This window comes from Periophthalmus magnuspinnatus, chromosome 10 (assembly GCF_009829125.3).
Source record: "Periophthalmus magnuspinnatus isolate fPerMag1 chromosome 10, fPerMag1.2.pri, whole genome shotgun sequence".
Taxonomy (NCBI): domain Eukaryota; kingdom Metazoa; phylum Chordata; class Actinopteri; order Gobiiformes; family Gobiidae; genus Periophthalmus; species Periophthalmus magnuspinnatus.
The window spans coordinates 5,147,860-5,169,637 of record NC_047135.1 but is presented as its reverse complement, the minus strand read 5'-3'; the positions used below and the strand labels follow the sequence as shown (position 1 = coordinate 5,169,637).

General features: G+C 40.5%; 1 protein-coding gene across 6 annotated transcripts in view; it reads right to left on the bottom strand.

Moving 5' to 3' along the window:
* LOC117377844 (Kv channel-interacting protein 1) overlaps positions 1–21,778 on the bottom strand; it is a 48,718-nt gene that overhangs the window by 13,119 nt on the left and 13,821 nt on the right. Inside the window, exon 1 of one of the 6 annotated variants that reach the window (XM_033974348.2) lies at positions 19,667–20,139. The exons of 4 other annotated variants lie outside the window; for them this stretch is intronic. In XM_033974348.2, coding sequence (XP_033830239.1) covers positions 19,667–19,724 — 58 coding nt within the window. In that variant the 5' untranslated portion in view covers positions 19,725–20,139. Of the gene's footprint in view, positions 1–3,353; positions 3,592–19,666; positions 20,140–21,778 lie in introns of those variants that run through there. One more of the 6 variants, XM_033974349.2, reaches the window with a different exon arrangement.

Genomic DNA, 21,778 nt, shown 5'->3' with positions numbered 1-21,778 from the left:
ATGTCAAAATAAAAAGAACAGAACGGAAGGGAAGGGATGGAGTTGACAAAATGCATGGTCTTGTACAGCAGTTAGTGGATGATCTCACCATGTACCTGACCATCATCTGTCTGACCACAACACACACTAACTATACTTGGGCGCTTGACGTGATGCTCATTTTTAGCGATTTCACTTTAAATGACTTTCTAAATAATGTTTTTCCTCCTCAAAAAATAAACTCAACACTGCACAAATATGTTTTCTATCAGTTACACATCGTTTTAGTTTAAAGTCGTGTTTCATTTCTTTGTACATCAAAAAAAAAAAAAACTACAAAAAAACACTAAAATGCCCCATGGTTCACCCAAAAAACAAATTTTCTGAAAAGCTTTGAACATGCACAGTTTGATGTCCTGCAGTGTGACAGCTATATTTCCTGAGAAGAAAAAACATTTTAACTGTTAAAATGTTATTCTGTAAGATGGGGCAGTTGCATGAATTTTAAACTAGCACTAGAGATGTATTAAATAATTTATTAGAATTTTTTAACATGGCAGATTTGTAGTGAGTGTCCAGCGGGGTGACAGGAGAGGTCACAGCACAGGACAGGTTCAAATGTCCCAAATTAAAAGAGTTACACAAATGATTATATTTGTGAAAAGGCTTCTTACAATTGTTATAGAGATGATCTGTTTTGGAAAATCATTTTTGTGTTTTGCTACAAAGGGGTTACACGCATAGACTGTATAAAGAAGTGGACTAAGTGAATGTGACATCACCTGTAGCGCTCCAATCAAATGAAGCTCATCGTGGTAGGCAGTTACAGGGGCAGATTTAGAGTTAAGTTCCAACCACATCATGGCAACCAAAGAACCAGGCTGTTGAAGGTAACACCCCTTTCCACCTGCACCATTGGTTTAGCAGGGAGTGGGCACTTAGCAACGCTGTCAATCAAACCTGTTGCTAACGCTACTGGGAGCGACCTCAGGGAAAGAAGACGCCTGATTTGTCTGCTATTAATGTTCATATGTTAATCTATGGACACAATAGCAAAATAACAACACCAGGATCATGCAGAGCGGGTTCATGAGAACATTTTAAGACCAAAATGATGAGCCATGACAGCAACAGTTCCAGAGAGAGGAGTGACAGTGCTCCAATGTAAAGTGAATTAGAGCCAGAATCAATGGAGCTGGAAGCACACCCATGATCACATCCTATTTGGAATGTGGCGGCTAGCACGTTAGCTATGTCTATTTATATATACAGTTTATGGTTATGCTGCAGGCCAGAAAAAAAAGGTATTACACCTCCAAATGTCAAGTACTCACATACAGAAAAGTACAAGTAAATAGTCTATAAATATTAGTTAGGATTAGGGTTTATTAAGCACATTTAATACCATCAAAGCTGCCAAAAGTGCAATATTGTATAAAGGCAATATAAAGTGCAATCTCATAAAACTAATCCTGCAAAAACACAATAAAACAATACAACACAAGTGTCCCGCTCAGTTAGTGTTAAAAGCCAGTGCAGACAAATGAATTTTCAACAAAGGTTTTAAAATATTAAACAGGCTGTTCTAATACTCAGAGGTAGACTGTTCCAGAGTCTTGGACCAGCTACAGCAAAAGCTTGATCCCCTCTAGTTTTTAGCCGAGACCTTGGAACATCCAAAATCACCTGGTCTGCTAATCTTAAAGTTCTACTGGGAATATGGGCAGACAGAAGCTCAGAGAGAGAAGGAGGGGCCAATCCATGGAGACATTTAAAAACCATCAACGGAATCTTAAAAAAGACATCAACAGACTTTAAATCATGATTCACCCTCAAAATTCCAAGTAACTCACTCCAGGCCAAGTATTTCCTATCACTCTATGCCTTCTGTTTGCTATGGCATGTGTAAATGTGTTACAATCCACGTGAATTTAGTAGTAGTAGACAAATAGAGAGTGATATCTTGGTTTTTAAATGTACTATATAACACTGTTTTCACTGTGTTTTACTTATTTACTTATTCATATCTATACCAGTGTTGTATTATTGTTATTGCACTTTGGTAAGCTTTGGCTGCTATACACATGCTCTATAAATACATTTGAATGGATAAATGTATAAAGGCTGAATTGCTTCCAACCTATAATAACACTCTCCTCTTCGTTCTTGTATCGTGCCGTGTTTTGGGAGGATGTTTTCATTTGAAAGCAAGCTAGATTTCACACATTTCACCCAGTGGTAGTTCAGCATCCTCATTATTCAAAATAGCAACAAAATTGTGCTTGCTGTGTAACACCCTGAGGGAAAGGCTTGTTTGTTTGCTTTTGTAGTGGGAATGGGGGCAACTGAAAGGATAGAACCAGTCGAAAGCAGCGATTTGGAAAATGTACTGGTTGGGCCAATTGTGCAGTAACAACGTAAATGGGTGCAAATGCATTTAAATGACTTGATAGAAGGTGTTTTAGCTTTAGAAGTCACGTTGGGTACATGGATTATTTTGGCAATATAACACACAAGTACATGTTTAGCTGGCTGTAATACTGCAAAACACATCAAAGTAAAACTAACTTTAACTTTACTTTCTGTTATTAGGAACCGAACGCATTATTATATCTAGTAACTTGCCAGAGGTTTAATGAAATACCTTTCTAAAGGGGTTTCCCAAGGGGTTGTGAGTCTTATTACCCATATCTGATATTTTTTGTTACTTAATCTTCGGCACTGACCATTTTTGCAATAAAAAGCAAAAATTTAACAAATGCATTAGGTTGTTCTTATTTTTTATTTTGATGCAAACGTATACCTAGTTGCAACAGGTCTCACAAGCGTCTTATCCCTGCATTACCTGCCTGCATATTACCAGCTCTATTGCTTTGGCCTTGATTGGTTTTTGGTTTTAGGAATACCCCAATCTCATCACGCACCCCCATCCCACATAACCCCCCCCCCTTCCAAAAAAATCTGACATCTTTTGTGTTGCTATGACTACCGCGCTTCCAAGGTAACAGCAAGATGGAAAAGCCGTGTGAGCAGAGTGACAAACACCTCCGACATGTGTGTTTATTGGTGTCTGCGCCTCTCGTCTCTGCAATAGTCAGACGTAGACAATAGAGGTGTAGGAGTGATCTGGCAAAATATAGAAATCTGGAGTGAATCTGAGGTGGAACTTTAAGACTTCCAGTAGGTAGCACCTGTTGGTCTCTGCCTCTCATCATAAAAGCATCCTAACATATTGATTTCTGCCTGCAGCGTCTTAGCAGTGAAGCGCTACTTGAACTTGCCTTGCCTCTCCGTGGTGGTGTCAAAAATGGGTGTATTCATTTTAAAGCGCCCTGTGAAATGTGTTGTGTGTGTGTATAGTAGCTCTCTCTCACCCCTGGATGGCCTCCGCTGTTTGGTCTGCATGGTCAGCGTCCCCACCACAGCCCCCATGTTTTGGCGCTGTAGCCGTTGTCGTAGAAACTGCTCCGTATGCCGAAGTGTCGTTGTTGTGTCTTTTGGTGAGGTCACGTGCTTGGATGGCTACCGCGCACATTGACACATTCATGCACTGCACTCCCGCGTTCTCTGCTACCCTCTTTCTCTCTCATCCCTTCTTTCACGCTCCAAACTGGCACACAGCACTGCTCCTTCTTTTACCCCCTCCCACTCACTGCGTGCCTATTTTTTTTCCCTTCTTCATCATTTGGGTTTCATGCCTCGCTGTAAGATCTGCTTAAATATTCTCCTACATTTTGCTGCAAATCTAGAAGATAAAAGTGAGAATTGTATGGATTATAGTTCATGCTATCTGCAATAAAAAGCATGTTGTGTTGGTTACATGAAACTATGAGGTCACTGTACCTGTACTAGTTTGCAGCCGTAAAAAAGAAATAGCCTACATAAATCTTGTATTTCACTGCAGTAGCTTAAAATTCAGTTCACCATCTGTTGGAAAAGAAAGTGAAGATCTACCAAAATGCCATCAATAAAAGCCTCAAAATATATAGGCGCCCTGGAACTTCCTTCCAGAGTGCCCAAAGAGATTCATTTGCATTCGTGTAGTGATTTGACTATAAGATGCACACGGGATTTACACTATGAAAAGATCTTCATGTATCCAAGTTTTAAAATGTTATTTTCATCTGTTTCAATTGACTCAACAGCAGGCTCACTACTTCCTGACTAAAAATAATTGAATAGTCTTTATTTTAATTAATTTGAATTTTAATAGGTTGTTTATTTTGTGTTTTCTGATCTTAATAAAAGTTACCTTAATCTGGAAGTTTATTATTTTGCATGGGGCTGCCGATCTTGACAGCAAATGAGTTCTACAATCCGTTTTAAAGCCTCCGGAGAATCGGTGCAATGTTGACTTGTTGGTCACATGAACATAGAACGTTTTACACAAATCAACTTACTTTACATCATATTTTAGCTGCAAATTCTCCATTGTAGTAAATGGGAATCCCGTGGCACACAAAGAAAGCACGGTTTAGTCACATTTACGGCAAAAGTGGGCGGGGCAGAATAAGGTCAATACCATTCATTCATACTAATCGCTATATACAACAGGACTTAAATAATCACAATCACAATGAAAATAAAATCCATCCATCCATCCATCCATCCATTTTCTTCCGCTTATCCGGGGCCGGGTCGCGGGGGCAGCAGTCTAAGCAGGGACTCCCAGACTTCCCTCACCCCGGACACGTCCTCCAGCTCCTCCGGTGGGACCCCAAGGCGTTCCCAGGCCAGCCGAGAGACATAGTCCCTCCAGCGTGTCCTGGGTCTTCCCCGGGGCCTCCTCCCGGTGGGACATGCCCAGAACACCTCCCTAGGGAGGCGTCCAGGAGGCATCCTGAGCAGATGCCCGAGCCACCTCAGCTGGTTCCTCTCAACGTGTAGGAGCAGCGGCTCTACTCCGAGCTCCTCCCGTGTGACCGAGCTCCTCACCCTATCCCTAAGGGTGCGCCCGGCCACTCTGCGGAGGAAACCCATTTCGGCCGCTTGTATCCGCGATCTTGTCCTTTCGGTCATTACCCAAAGCTCATGACCATAGGTGAGGGTAGGAACGTAGATTGACCGGTAAATAGAGAGCTTCGCCTTACGGCTCAGCTCCTTCTTTACCACAACGGACCGATACAGCGACCGCATCACTGCAGACGCTGCACCGATCCGCCTGTCAATCTCACGCTCCATCCTTCCCTCACTCGTGAACAAGACCCCGAGATACTTGAACTCCTCCACTTGGGGCAGAGACTCACCACCCACCCGGAGACGGGTCTGACTAAGAGCGGTTCAGAAGCCCAGCATGGAAAGTAAAAGACCAAGGCCGGTTACGTCGCCCGGACTGGCGTTACCGGGGCCCCACCCTGGAGCCAGGCCTGGGGTGGGTGCTCGGCAGCGAGCGCCTGGTGGCCGGGCCTTTCCCCACGGGGCCCGGTCGGGCCCAGCCCGAAGAAACGACGTGGGGCCGTCCTCCCGTGGACCCACCACCTGCGGGAGGAGCCATGAGGGGCGGGTGCGGAGAGATCCGGGTAGCAGTCGAAGGCGGGGACCTCGACGACCGGATCTCCGGACATGGAGACTAGCTCTGGGGACATGGAATGTCACCTCGCTGGGGGGGAAGGAGCCTGAGCTTGTGCGGGAGGTTGAGCGTTACCGGCTAGATATAGTCGGCCTCACCTCCACGCACAGCTTGGGCTCTGGAACCCAACTTCTTCTTCTTGAAAATAAAATCTTTCTGCAAAATCATTTAGCAATGCTACGTATCTTCTTGCTACTTTCTGAGCACCAAAAATCACTAGGATCATTTAATTACACTAAACACTAATGCTAATGGTGCCACAATCAATGACTTGTCATCAGTCAAGAGCCGAGCAAAACAAACACGTCTTGTTACATTCACGCCCTGCTCGCGTGGGACCGGCGAGGGATAAAGACCCAAATATTGACACGAGCGAAAAGAAGATGAAATATTGACTGAAAGGAGATGTGGGGTTGTGTACGGAGCACTTGTGTTTCCTCGTCGGGCCTAAAATCATGTTCATGAAAAGGCCACTTCAATCCATCAAAGCTTGCATTCACACCATCCATCAGTTCTGTTCATCCATCCATAATGTCTCCGCGTGCACATATAAGCAGAGTTGTATGCCAGGGCGGAGAGCAGTGCAAGAGGGAAAAGAAAGAGAAAAACAGAGCTTAAAATCAAACATGGGAGAAGTAGAAGAGATTAAAAGCACTTGGAGACAGGGGATAGAGGAGAGCGTCAGCTTTAATAGCCTGCAAAATGGAATGAAGACCTTAAAATTCTGAAGGTGCTATAGCCAGTGGTATTGATCACATTTTAATTACAACACAAGTCGATATGAGCCAGAAGGATCCAAATGATGAAAGAGTTGGATTTGAAGACCAAGTGATGATAAACTTAATGCAGTGTGGGCGTATGATGGCTGCACAGAAGAAGCTGCATTGACTCAACGCAACAGAGCTGAGACTGATAAAAATAAAATCCTGACATGACCAAATGCTCATTCACACATCACTAGCCTAAGCTTCCGGACATAAGCGTCACTGCAGCCTTAAGGGAAATATCTAAGTGTCATGAGCTGTAACTGAAGCCAGCCTCATGTGACTACAATATCATATATATGTGCACTGTGTTGTAAATTCGTGTGCATGAATGGCTAAAAAATACAGATATATGCTAAAAGGAAAATCTATCAAAATTACCCCGCGTTGTTCACAAACTTTGGTTCTTTTCAAAGACAATAATTTAGGAGTTGTAATTACCTTTCTGATGTATCAGCTGCTTGCTGCAAGCCATCTTGAGAAGGTGCTACCGTGAAGTTGTGTGTTTGTTTATCACACCATCTGTCTTACATCTGACTAGTTTGAAAAGACTAAGAATAAATCATGAACTTCATTATAAAGGATGTCGAGATGAATTGTTTAAGTAATTCCAATCTGTGCTTCAAAAGAGTATGCAACTTTATAGTCTTTCACAAAGCACGATGCATATTTGAGGGATGGTAATCTGTTACACAGTGAAAGTGAGCATAAGTTAAAGGTATTGACTGTATAAAGAAGTGAACTAAGGTGTTGGGCTCCAGTCAAATAAAGCTCATTGAGGCTTGCAATTTGGCCAATTTAGAGACAAGTTCCATGTTTGGAATTCCGAATGTGAGTATCACAGCAACCAAAGAGCCAATCCGGAGCGAGACTGTTGATGCTAAAGCCCCATAGTTTCTTTTCATAGCTGACAGTTTTGACTGCTCTCTGCAAAACCTGTTTAAATCAGCTGACCAGACAAATCACAGCAGCATCATCTGACCACTCTGAAACTAAACCTTTAACCGAAGATCAGAGGAAACTCATTGGACCAAAAAAGATGCATCTTCTCGCAATAAAACATTAAAATTACATATAAATAACTGACAACCCTAATTATCTCATGTAAAGGACAGTGACATGTGCACCAAAAAAATTTAATTTCTCAATTTCATCTCAGTTCCACTTATATACCCCCGCAGAGTCATTGTGTGAATGGACTGGACACGAGCCACTTTCTGTCTGTTTACGCCGTATAATGAACAGGAGATGATTGTTAGGGAGCCATATGGACAGATTTAGCAGGAAAGACTTGGTGAGTAAAAAATGTGCAATCGGCCGTGTGTAGTGTGAAAATGTGCTCATGAATAGGCGGATGTGCTTGTTCCTCTTTCACAACAGCCTCGCAGAGACAGAACGGACAGCAGTGGGGAGTCTCCATGGTTCTGGCTTACACACACATACGGGATTGTACACACATGCCTTTGCACAGTACTGGCACAGAGAATGGCTGATTATAGGATGAGGTCCCAGCGGACACTAGTGGCATCTCAGCAGTGTGTTGTATGACCATTTCCTGCCCCTTTCTGCATACATAAACAATGATACTTTTACGGCTTGTTGTGCTTTACAACATGGAAGTGCGCCCATAGGAATATACAAGGCATCAAAGTGTATCCTACTTTATATCTAGCCTTAAACTATATCTATCCAACATCTCCCCACCTCTTTATCTCCGCATACATCTCCTAGCATGCAGCCTACACCAACTGGCCCTTATCTACACATCTTTTGTTAAATCTCTGCACATTTATCTTCTTCTCTCCTGCATCGCTATCTGACATACACTCCTGACAGCCATGTTTTTCTGTTTCAAAGTCAGTTCACGGAGCACAATCCAAAAGTGTGCGTGTGTGTTTTCAAAAGTGTGTTTGTGTAACTCTGCAGTTGGATTGCCTGGTGTTTCCCTGCAGGCTGTAATAAATGACTGCAGATTGTTCTAGAAGCAAACAGGCACAACTCAGACTCTAGCTTTTAAATACACTGTAACTAGTTGAGGAGATTTACTATCCCTACAAATATTTCACCCACTTGTCTCCATGGGGACATAATGCTAACAAATACCTTAAAAACATGCACATGTGTTATTACTGTGAGTGGACTCACCTCTCCACATATCTGACCTATAAATTGGCCTAATGTTGTCATCTGCTTGTCTTCATGGAAAGTAATAAATGTAATCTGTGGAACATTCCAAGCAATGCAATTACATTTCCACAGAAGCAAGCAGGTGGCAGACCTTCCACCACAAAAGTTACATTGTATATCTTAAAATACTACACTGCGATGGTTATGTGTTTAATGCCACTTCTTAATGGATGGATTTTAATTAAAGGTCCGTAATGAGTAAACAAACACAAGATCTATTCTGTGTTTTCTTACTGAGTGATAGGGCGACAGAAAACACCACCAGCCACAAGGGGTCAGTAAAGACTAGATAGCTTAGGATTATTTGCTAAAAATATAAGATATAAATAATATTTAAATAAAGATCTCTATAAAGAATTTAACTCTGGGCTAGAACATTTTACAAAGCAAATTAGAGCAATTAAACTGAATCGAAATTGTAATTTGATTGCAATTTTAACTATAGCTGACTCCAGATTTGCATTTATCATGGCTCTTACTAAAAGCGATCGGTAAATAGGAACACAGTTCAGACAAATATCTGAAGCTGATTGGGGTTGGGCTGATTGGATTTTATTGTGCATACAACCTTTTAAACCATGCTCTGAAATGCATTAGATTCAGGCCTGCCTCTACAGACAAGGTTAAGTTTAAAATTCTGAAGCATATTGTGTTTTGTGTTTATTTAGGACAGTTCTTTTGCAAAGCCTTCTATGTAATAAGAAAGAGAAACAGCAAAGTAGCGGGAAACACAATTGCTCAGAAAACAGTGAGGAGAAAGAGCCTCCAGAAGAGATTAGAGTGAGATCCAGAAGTGTGGGCGAGTGGCATCACAGGAAGAGAAAAGACAGAGCAAGTGGGACACGCAAACGTCAAGACGACAGAACAAAGAGAGGAGGAAAAAAGGATGTGAAAAAAAAAAACATGGAGCCAAAGCGTGAGAGAAAATGAAACGCCACAGATCTTGATTAAGATGAAACGCCAGAGTACAGGCTTCAGGAAATCAGTTCAGCTCCTTAAAGTTGGCCACTACAGAGACCAGCCTCGTCCTAACCTGCGGGCTAAAGCCAGCATGGTGGAAAAGCCATCCCTCTCCTTCTAAATACTTCACCCCAGCGGCTATGGATTATAGATCCATCATGTAACAGTATGAAACCATCTTGTCGGCACAGGAGACTTGGTAATTCGTCTGTACCGTGGGTTTGGACAGCAGAGAACATGTCTATTAGGAAAATCAATACTAATATCTACAGCTGTCCAAATGGCTTCTCACAGTGACGCGATGCTGTGTCTTTATTACCACACGCGCCACTTCAGGGATCCCATCACATTATGAAAAGAAGAGAATAATTAAGCAGGCTCAGATATTGATCATCTATAAGAGGAGGAGGAGGGTTAGGAAAAAAACAGCATGAGAACATAAAGCCACAAGACACTATAGGTCCCTGTGGTCATTAACAACCCAAAATCAGTTGTGTCCTTTCAACAAAAAGTCGCATCCTTGTAGTTTAGTGCCTTTATTGCTCTTGTGAAAGCCTAATTCTCTGCCTCAAGCTGCCCACTAGATCTTTTATGTCCGTATAAACACCGAATTCACAGCATCTCTCCATTTTATAGAGCAGCAATTTTACCAAGTAAGAAGTATCGCAGTGTCAGCCAGATTGTATCTTTCACATTAAAACAAAAAATTACTTTGCAATTCAACAAATCTGTCACAACAAAAACACCACCAAAAGAAGCAGAAGAAGGTTTTCATGAAGTCGATGTCAATATAGACATGAACTGAGTACAAAACAACCAGCTATGCAATAAAGTAACTAGATTTGGTATCCCTTAAAAAAAACATATTGTGCTTTTGTCTATAGTTATAATCTATGACAGCCAAGGAACATTATAATACATATGTTATAATAATTTGTGACATTTTAAATCTAAAAGGATTTAATAAAAGAAAGAAGTCCACATTACAAAACTGCAATGCACACCGCTGACGCCACCGCGAACGTCATCACGACAAAGCCAAGGAGTTGTCAGCACCTCTGATGGACAGCAGCAGATCATAAAAAAATGTAAAAAATAAAAAAATATATACACATTGGAGAATGAAGTACAGAGTAGTGGGCGCGTACTGTGAAAACGGGAGCAACAACGTCTTGAATATGCGAGCATAAAGATTCCTCAAACATGCACAGATCACGTTAAATACAACTTTGAGAGGATGAATGAGAAAGGGAACAACTATAACATGGTTAAAGGCTCTGAAATATTGATTTTGCAGAATAGGTTCATTTTAATTGAACAACAGACAATACAGACAATACAGATACAGACAATATCTGTATCTTTCTATAAGGAAAAGCAATGATCTCCATGATGAGCATGTGACACAACCTTAACAAAAGAAAAGTCACATAGTGCATCTTTTATTTAAGCGTTTGTGCCTGAGGATGCAATATTCTGCCACATTTACAAATGGAGCAAAAGTTGTTTAATATAAATGTTCAAGTAAGAGTTGGATACAAACAATAGATAAGAGATGAAAGCCTGTATTCTCAGCAGAAAGTTGAAACTTTTGCATAATTCCTGTGTCCTCCCATGCCAAAATAAAGACGCTGAAGTTAGCGAAGAAAATAAAGTTTGAAAAGTCAACAAAGATTGTAAACAGGATCAAGGGAGAGAAGTAAACAGTTGAGATTCTCTGTGAAAACTCCAGCTGGACTCAAACAGGGACAGAAGGCACTGCTACTCTATTGGGCGTTAAGCTCCAACTGTGACTGGAAAACTAAGCCACAGCACTAATACTGAGGGATAAAAGTGATTAGCCATTTGACAGGAAGAAGAGAACATTTCAGTGTTGCAAAAGAAGAGCCTCTGTTTCCATTTGAAGATGACATTTTTGGCACGTCTGATTTTTGGAGAGTTGTTATTAATCAATTTTGTGGCATTGAATAATTAAGCTTGTTTATTGTGCTTCAATAATTTATACTACCGCAACACTGCACTACAATACAACAATACCAAAGCAGTTTATCTGTGTTTCTATGAGTTGTGAGTGTAGTTTGTTGAGGAAAAGCAGAAGATAAGGAGGGCACCCTGACACCACTGTGAATCACTATAGACTATCCCTGGACTGACAGTTTAAGGGCAGCAGAATAAGACAGCACGAGAGGTATTTCTATTTCAACTGCTTTCATAACAAAACATCTTCAAAACACAGAGGGAGAGAGAAACAGCACATATTGACTTCGCAGCCAGAGCCAAAATACAGAAAATTGTTTTAGGTCTGATTTATTTGTTATATAAAGTGCTGTATACAGGAGAGATGTTCCAGATCTGTCTTGCTTTCACCAAAACAGCTTTTTATTTTGTTAAGGTCACTGAGCAAAAGCAGAGAACCTTGGAAGCATTGAGACCTCCACTAAGACATTAACTCTATATTACAATGATGTACGAGCACCTAGTTCTAGCGCTGTCCTGATAAATTGATATATTTTGGACGATAGGAAGTTTGAAGTGTCTTGTCTAGCAATATACTGTCAATTTTGGGGTTGCTGCAAATGTTCTAGCTTTCATGTCATTATAACTTTTACTTGTGCCATGTTTTCCCACCTTTACTGAAACTGTAAATTACATCATCTAGGACATGGTCTATATTTCTAAGCCACATAGCAATCTCCCAGCACCCCTGCAGCACCCTCTCAGCTTCTCATGATCTCATCGTCCCTTCACTCACCTCAGCCTCACCTCAACCACCTCCAGTGTCCAGGCCCCGGGGGGAAGACATCTCCTAAACGTCATCTAACACACGCTCTTCATTGCAATGTCTGTATCTGAGCGCTAAAGATGACTAATTCAGCCTATTAGTACTTTCTCTCTAGGTTGAAATATATATTGGTTGACAGAGATATCAGATCGATATTTGCACTTCAATCATGGTCTTCAATCTCCAACAGAGGGTGATATTTGGTTTGGGTCAAGCAACTGCAAAAAAATATGCATTATGCTTTATTTGAACCCTTAAGAGCAAAGAGAACACTGCACTTTATTAAAAACGGCTGTGGATCAGTTTGTAGTAAATTCAAAGTACATAATTAGGGGAAAAATCTGTCCTGTATATCGACCCAAAAATATTGGCAGACCTCATTGTCCATTGATTGGTCAGGATTCAAAAAAATCTTTAAAAATCAGTATTGCCATCAGCCATGAAAAAACAACAACAACATATCGGTCGATCTCTAGTCACAATTATATTTAATGTTTTCAATTCGAATAAAGTGTGTATCTGTTGCTTGTGTTTAGACTTTGCAAAAACACCACACTGGCAAAATAACTTTCTTTTTCATGTCTCATTACATTCGCTCCATTAAGTCTGTGTAGCGGTGTGCGTCATGCGGCCACAAGAGTGCATACAGTCAAGAGGCAAAGAGGGGGCCGTAAGTAGCTATCTATATTCATTTGCATTTCTCTCATTGGCTCCAGTATCACAACAAGGACCTGAAGGCAACACAAGGCAGAGCCAAATTGCACAGAAAATATTGTTTATACGTTTGAATAACTGAGCAAAGCAATTGCCTTTGAATATTATGCAAATAACACATCTATTTATATGCAGCAGTGATTTTTTAATATAATGGAAAGCTTGACAATTAGTTTAATCTGTAGCAGTGGATGATCTAACACATGCAAGCTTACACCAAGTCGAGATTCTGAAGAAGCTAGAAGACATTTAGCGTATAGCATCACAACATGGTACAGGCCTTTATCTTTGTTCCATCAATGCATGTTCACTGTCAACATGCTTCAGGGATGAGATTAAAAAGAGCCATTCTTCTTGTTGCATGCAGTTAATAAAGCTTTTTGCTGTCCTAATTGGGCCTTTTGGTGTGCTTCTTTTGATGTGCAGGGATGAGAGAGTGGGGTGGATATAGTAAAGCCTATTAGAGATATAGGGTACAGAGCCCGGCAACATGATTCTGAATTGAGCAAGGCCTGCACATACAACAAACGCATACAAATTCTCACATATATGCCCATACATTTGAGTGCTGGCCCAAAACAACAATGTGATTAGCTTAACTTCAAAAGGAGACTGAATTCTAAGGTCATTCACAGCTGAAATGAGAAGATATGAAGGGTTTTTTTTAAAGAGACGAAGAAATAAACCCTAGATAACCACTAGCCACGTGAAAAGCTTTTAGATCAATAGCTGTGAAAGAAAAGTTGATGGTTGAAACATAAAAGACAAAATGTGGGGGTGAAACGAGGTGACTTTGACAAAGGAAGAAAAAAAAACAGAACGAGGCATGAAAGTCTATGAGCTGAACAAGAGATGGCGGGAGATATAGAAGCAAAAACAAATGAAGCAATGGGACAGAAAGACAAATGTGCCGGTAAGGAGCGGGTTGTGTAGTTTACACGAAGCCCGCTGGGAAATATTTCACATGAGCAATGTAGTTTGTGCGCTATGACAGCTTTTAAATTTGTTTTTTGGCCCCAGGTGAAGAGGACACATACAGATAAATGCCTCAACACTGACCCTGAGCCACACGTACAAGCAGGTCACGGCACCAAGATAGAATAAGTTTTAAAAGTGCAGTGCCGAAGTTTTTCTGTGTGAAGTTGGTCTCTTGTTTGTCTCAGGAAAATGTTTAATGTTAATGCTTGCCTGGAATGTTCCACAGTACAGACTAATCTTTATCTTTCCTTCATTCAAATACAGGTGTTTTATAGGCTAGGACTGTCATGATATCATATTTTGAAGTGTGATAGATTTCTGAAGTAAATACAGAGGATAAACGATAATATTAAAACTAGCTTATGCCACTGAGCAAATTTAAACCACAAAATCTATTCTAAATCTACATATTCCTAAAAAATCATAATAAACAGAATGAAACACTTTAGTACTAGTATCTGTCATGAGTCATATAAGTTTTTAATTCAACCTTCTACAGCGTAAATCTTATCATACAGCCAAAAAATAACCAAAAAATGTCCCAGTAGCGCAATGAAAATGTACAAACGATCCATGGAGACTGATATGTTTTATGCCATTTTATGGAAGATTCCAGGCAAAACAACAATATCTTTCTGCAGAATAGAAGGTTTCAGACCCTCCACCTAAAAACATACGCCTCACTATATGCAGTGCCCCTTTAAGGACGAATAGTCTGTGCTCATGTTTTAGAATTTGAAGATGCCATATGTCCAGACAGAGGGCAGAGGCCAGTGTAAGTCTGTGGGAGAAGTGTAGTTTATGAGAGAAAAAATTTAACTGAAAATCCACAAATGTTGAACCAAGTTATAGAGATTTATTCCACAAACTCTACTGAACCTATAGCCTCAAGAGTAAAGGAATCACCTTGCGTTTTGCTCAATGTTGAACTCGGTACCGGTGTTTCATGTGGATAGGTCATAAGTTATTAACCAGGTTCAAACATCTCTGTTTTGATACTATAAAATTTTGCCAAGCCCTCCCGCTCAGTTTTAAAGATCTCATATTACACAACATGGATTCTTGTGAGCTTTAAACCATGTTATAATGTTGTTACCTCATCAAGCTCAAAATGCTCTGTTCCAACTTGTGACATCATGAAGTGGTAGTTTTTAAGTTAACAGCTACATTTTACATTTAATTTAGTAGAGATTGGAAATTTGAGGTCTGACATCATCCAAATGATTCTAGTGAAGGTATATGAAGTTTAAAAGCACTTTCTGTATCACCACATGACATCACAAGGTGGAACAGGGTGTTTTCTGTTTGAGAGAAGAACATGTTTTAATATACTTTGCATATTAGTAAATTGTAAAAAAAAGCCCAACCAGGGACGGGAGTTGAAAATTAGCTCTTGCTATAAACTGTATGCATCACATCAGCTGCAATGTTCATTTTGTAACTATGTCTGATTGCATTGTCCCTGTCAAATAAATATATAAATAAAATAAATAATGTGTGAATGAAACAAAAAAAGGGGGTATGTTTTGATGAGGAAACAACATTATACCACAGACCAGAAAATAGCATAATTCAGGCCCTTGAAACTATAGGCAGATTAGAATATTATGTCAGATGAATGCAGCCAATTTTTTGTCCCCAAGGCTTCTATACAATATAACTCCTGCATGAGGCTCTGAATATGTTCTTAATTTATCGCTACATAGCAGTTGGAGCAGGGTTATAAATTAGCCTCACTGTTATAATACTGCATACATTATGGAGCATCTGAGGATTTTTTTAGGCAATGAAGATTTGATTTGACTCTGCATCTCATCCTGCTGTCTCAATGTATTAATCAAGGCATGATTGCATATTGATTTTTTTCCTTCTTTTAATTTAAAACAGCCTGGAAGCTCGCTCTCTCTCCTTCTGCTTCAATCACAAAGTCTGTTATATTAAGGGTTGTTTGCTTTGGGTCGTCTTTGTTTTTTAATTCGACATAATCTATTGACCTTATTTTGACCTCCCACTTTTGCCTCTAAATGCTCCAAACTGCACTTCCAGTTCAGCAGGAATCCTATTCATTTCAATGTAGAATTTGGAAAGGTCTCATGGCTAAAATCTGATTTAAAGTAGGTTGATTTGTGTAAAAAGCAAAATAATACAACCCAAATGATGATAGAGGTATCTATGGCAACTCCCCGGCTCTTAAACTTCACACCAAGTACCACCAGTAAAAGATTTGCCTTTCCTTGTACCACGAGATCTAAACCAGCATAAACGATGTCTAAATACGACTACACAATTGCCGCAGTAACCAAGAAATTACCCAAAGGAGGAACAAAAAGTGGAACAAATTGGCTCTGGATTAAGAAAATATGAAAACCTCATCTGCTGTAGTGCCTCCTTTTATCAATTTATTTTCTATTTGGTACATGTGGTTGCCGTGGCAGTTACAAAGTACTGCACAGTTTGCAAGGTAATTTGAAAATGTAGATATTTTGAGGATTGGAAGCCGCAGTGAATTACAAGTCGCAAGTCCCATCACAGTTTGCCCATGCTATGTAAATCCAAAATGGAGGTCTATATTTGCAGCAAGAGGTTTATCCTGAAAAGCACTTTGGCTGTGGTTCACTCAGGGACGGTCTCAGCTGCTTGGTTTTCCCCATTTTGGACTGGAATCAAGGATGGTCCAACCTTCCATGTAGAACCAATCCTGCCCTGCTTTCCTTTGGCCACTTTTTATAACGCTGCAGCAGATGGCGAAATACACACAACTCATCCCTACATCCCCCTTAGGAGCTACCTCTCCTCTCCTAACTTTCCCTCAACATTTCTTCATTCACAGCTAACTGACTCCTTCAAACAGCTTCTCATCTCACCAGCTTCAATCTCTGGAAGGTTACGCAGTATTTGCCCTCAGAAGCGCTCAGCTAAAAATACTTGGATATCCATGGTGGTGTAGCATTGTTGCTCTCTCTAACTAGTAAATGGGTTAGGCTGCAAAGAAAGAGGACAGTGTGGCCGAGTTTTGCTCCACAGAGAAAAAATCAGTATTCAACTCCAAGTCAAAAAAAAAAAAAAAAAAAGAAATCATAATTTCAAAGCAGTTTCACTCAAAATTTGGTTTCTGATTTGTGATATTCGCATTTTTCTTTTGTGTTAACATTTTGAGTCCATTACTCATTCATTCTCTATTCAGACTAACTGGGACGAAGCTACCTATATAGACACAGTGGCCCCTTGGGATTGACAGGCTCAAACCTGACTATCCTCCAACACCAACCATCACACAATACACAAAGTGGGACGTCTGGGGACCATGAGTGATTGAACTGGCATCCTTTTGGTTATAAGGTGTATGTATCTGCAATGAATTTTACTGGTAACAAAGCTGTGTAGATATGCAGTGTATTATTAAAGATGTCTTTCAGAATATTCATAAGTGTCACCCCTGCTAATTTAAGCTTGGTTAACCACTTTCTCATATATTTCAAATGAGTCATAATGTCACTATGTTCTACTTACATTTGTTTCACATAAAGCTCCAACATTTTTGAAACTGGGTTGCTACTGAAGCTGCAGATATACTTGAATATAAATAATATGCCTCAAGTATGTGTCAAGCTGAGATCTGAAGTGGGAGCTGTTGCCATGCTGTTGAATGAGGCTCATCTTGGGAATTTAAATAAACAACCGACGCTCTATCTTATATATATATTACCGCTTTCTATCTGCCTTTACGGACCCCAGTCTAACTTTCGTATTGATTACTGCAATCACTTGAGTGGTTGAGCTATAACGTTTCATATTTTGACAATTTTTATTTTCGCACTGGGATTATTACACAGTTTTCACAGCTCTCCATCTCTTCGCTCACGTCGCCTCCACAGTTTTGGCGACATATGAGACACACAGCCTGTTTGTGGTGATCTCTGTCACTGATTGGTCCGGAGCCCAATTAGCGATTCAGCAGGATTTGTGGGGATGTTACAGGGGACAGGTGGTGCAGCGTGAAGTGGGATGTGTTATTCCTATGTGATCTAGGGGTGAAAGAATCAGGATGGAGGGTGGCTACGTCGCTCAATATATCTTAATTTGAACATAATTTGGATCTTTTCATTCAATTTATGCAAGAGGTGCAAAATTTTGGATTCTTGGATTTTTCTGACAAGCGTTGCAGTTGTGCATAGATTGGAGATAAATGTTTAAAAAGGATTTAACAGGGGTGCACATTGTAAACAAGTCCAGGAGCAATAACATTTTAGAGAAATCTAAAATATGAACTGAAAAACTAATAGTATCCCATGAATTTTCAGAATTTGTAAAGGTCTAAAGCAGAGGTGCCCAAACTTTTTTTTATTGAGGGCCACATCTCAAAACATATTCGAAGTGGAGGGCCACGGACCAGTGATCAGTGCAGTGCGGTACTTTAAAAACAGCTTTGACAGAGCCACTGTGTATTAATTAGGCTTGAAACACATTCATTTTAGGTCGGTATCACACTGCAATTTAATGTTTGAGGTTATAGTGGTAGAAATAGTTTAATTTGCTGTTAAAAGTACTGCTTGGGATCAATTGGACCGGTTCAGCTGGAGGCTTGAGGGCCAATTAAAACTGGTCTGAGGGCCGCATTTGGCCCCCGGGCCTTAGTTTGGACACCCCTGGTCTAAAGTATAGGCAGTATAGGTATAGTTAGAACAGCAATTTTGTTCTTTACTTCTCTACTTATCTAAATGATTGCTTACTATAGTACTTAAGAACCAAAGAAACATGAAAATAAAACAGGCCTGAGGTAAAATATAACATAGTCCAGTAAAGTTAGTTAGTGTCATTTATTTTGAAATTCAGTCTTACTCAACTAATGAATTCTGAGTCCGTCACGATAACACATTTTGAAGCAGTTACAGAGAAATATGGCGTAAATCTATAATATTGTCATGGACACAAAGCACGATAATCCCAGTACAGATATTTTTAATTATACTGTATAATTAAAAGGTACAAACCCAATAGAATGTACTTATTCAACCTTCTACAAATCAGATCTTACGTTATTACATAAAAATGGCAAAAAAAACTCCTCACTTTGGCAAAGAAATTGTACATACCCCAAAATATATTGTTCCAGTCGATATAGTAATTATCATGACAGGCCTATTCACATGACCGCTCTGCTTTTACATATTCTTATTTATGCTTACGGCTCATGACTTTATGCTAAAGAACAGCATTTTGTTGGCTAAAGATGCTGGCGTCCACAGTTTCATGAATATAAACAGCAAACACATTAGCATGCGTGAGTCAAGTGTCAGTGCCATTTCCCTCCTGTCAAACAGTAGCTGGGCAGACAGGGAGCAGGTTGGGTTTAAGAGCCAGTAGGGGTGAATACCATCCCCTTTTATAGACATACCCAATGTCACAGCCGATGCACACAGCCCTAAAAACACAGTTCAAACAGAGGACAGATGGGCTTGATATTGCATAATAAAACCCTACACTGACTTCTTTTTTTGTTTAACTTTACGTCCAGGCTGCTGTTTACATCCACGCTCATCCTCATAATGCATTTCCAGTGCAATATTCATGAGTTTCAGACGCAAACATACTTTACATGACACCATCAGCGGCTCAAACGAACACGCAACAAGACAGGTGACTCCTCTCCTACGACAGCCCTGTGCGTGTGCTTACAGAAAAGTCACGCAAGTATACACGAGAAGTATTTATAAATCACAAAATAATGCTTACCTTTGCGGTAGTCCACCTGCTTGGATTGCATTGAGAAAGTGCCCATTACCAGACCCATGTTGACGGTTGAGAGGTTAAGAGTGATTGGGGTGTTCCCTTTGCTATAATGAGTCCTACAGTAAGCTTGTACAAGTTAGTCCATGCGTTGAAGTCTAGATATCGCTACTCTCTCAAAGCACACAGGTCCGCTCGCTAAGCTCCGGGCTGTAAGTGCGTAGAAAGGAGTGGGAGAGATAGAGACGTGAATGAAATCGAGGCAGCACATGCACTAAAGCTACCTTTGTCTACTCCGTCACTGGAGCTGGCTGGGTCCGCATCTCTCCGCTATCTCTCTCTCTTTCTCTCTTCCTCCTCCGCCTCTCATTCAGTGCGTGTCCCCCGTGACCAGTCTGTCATCCCATCAATTCCTATGAGCCTCTTTATGTATCTGCCTCTCCTCCCTCTCCCTCTATCTGTTCTGGTCGTCTTGTCTCTTCGTCTGTCTGTTGGGAGGAAAAAGGAAAGATTGCACACTGTTGCACATTGACGGCAGGGAGGGATGGAGGGGGAAGATGGGAGGAGAGGGAAAGCAAGGAAGGGACAAAGATAAATTAGCAGGAATCATAAACAACAGGCTGGTAGGGAAGGTGGTACACTGGAAGAATAGGAAATCGGAAGGAAAGTGCAAAAGGTGAGGCAAGATAAAGAACCTATCTGTGCTGCTTTAGCTCCTGTGCTGCGTAGGGAGTCTTACAACCTTATCTTAACATGCAGCCGTCTTACAGGTGCCGCGCGGCCACTGTCCCTGTGTGATTACTCTGCTCGCGGGTGGGTCATGGGTAAAACCGGGGCATCCGACACCACCATGTTAGACGAAATGTCGCTCCTCATATGCCAGCTGCACCGCCATCAGCGAGAGGGATCAGATGGCTGGGCAGTAGCTGACAAATCAATCAACAGAATAAAAACAAACAGTGTAATGATGTCGCTCCACCTGACGCATTGACTTTGCTGTCAGTCATGGTTAACCCCAGGGCTCTGAGCTGTGTGGCACAATGGAGCTCAGACTGGTAGGTCCTACAGCGGCTATAGGTTGCATTCACGTAGGGGCGGGCGATATTGACAAAAATGAATAGCTTTTTCACAATAACGAAAATGATATTCAGTCAGTATTTTTTTAATGCATCAGTGTGCCTGTAAATGTATTGATTGAGCTTCAGTCGAAGGTGAATGGAGCATAAAATGAACCACAAAAATATCACTTGAAATTACACTTTACTTTTCTATCTCGTTTTGAGGTGATTGTAATTATCGATGATGTATTTGACATTGAAAATTCGCATATCTCGAAAACATCAACTGCAGATTGTACATTTCTTTTCAATTTATATTTGCCAGCTCTGTGCTCACGTTGGAGAATTTGGTGACGTCATTTCAGGTGGGGGTCAAAAGCCATTGTACGTTGCTATGAAATATAAAAAAAAGGGAACAAATGTTGAATCTGATCATTTATATTAATGGATAGACCCAAGAACTCACTGTATTACCTCACAAATCTGGATTTTAACAATATTCATTTAACCTGTCCCCATCTATATTAAATATTATTGGACTATAGAATGTCGTGATGTCATCTGAAACCCAGCAATACTATAGAACTCTACAGGACACTCACAAATCCACAAATGTTGAGCCTTTTCATTATCTGTTGGGGATTGGCTCCACAAACTCGACTACAGTCACATCTTTGAAATTGAAGAAAAGTACCGCTTTCTGAAGCTATTCTTTTGTTCATACTGACAGAAAATTCTTTTTTGGCAGTTTCCTGTGGATAGACCCAGTAATTACAGACATATTTAACAGTAAACCAGGTCAACAAATCGGCAGTCTGACATTTAAACAGCAAACTCCACCACTGAATTCTGACCTATCCTCCAGCTCAATTTTACACTATAGGCATTTTAGAATATTACGATCTCACATGAACGCAACCTATTGACTGCATCCCAATTGAAATTCCTCACATGGATTTAGTTAAGTAAACAATTTACAACAACACCAGAGCTGCGGTTGAGATGAGGCTATCCGGGGCAATGATAAAGCCATTAGGCCCTGGCATTCATTAAAAGCTAC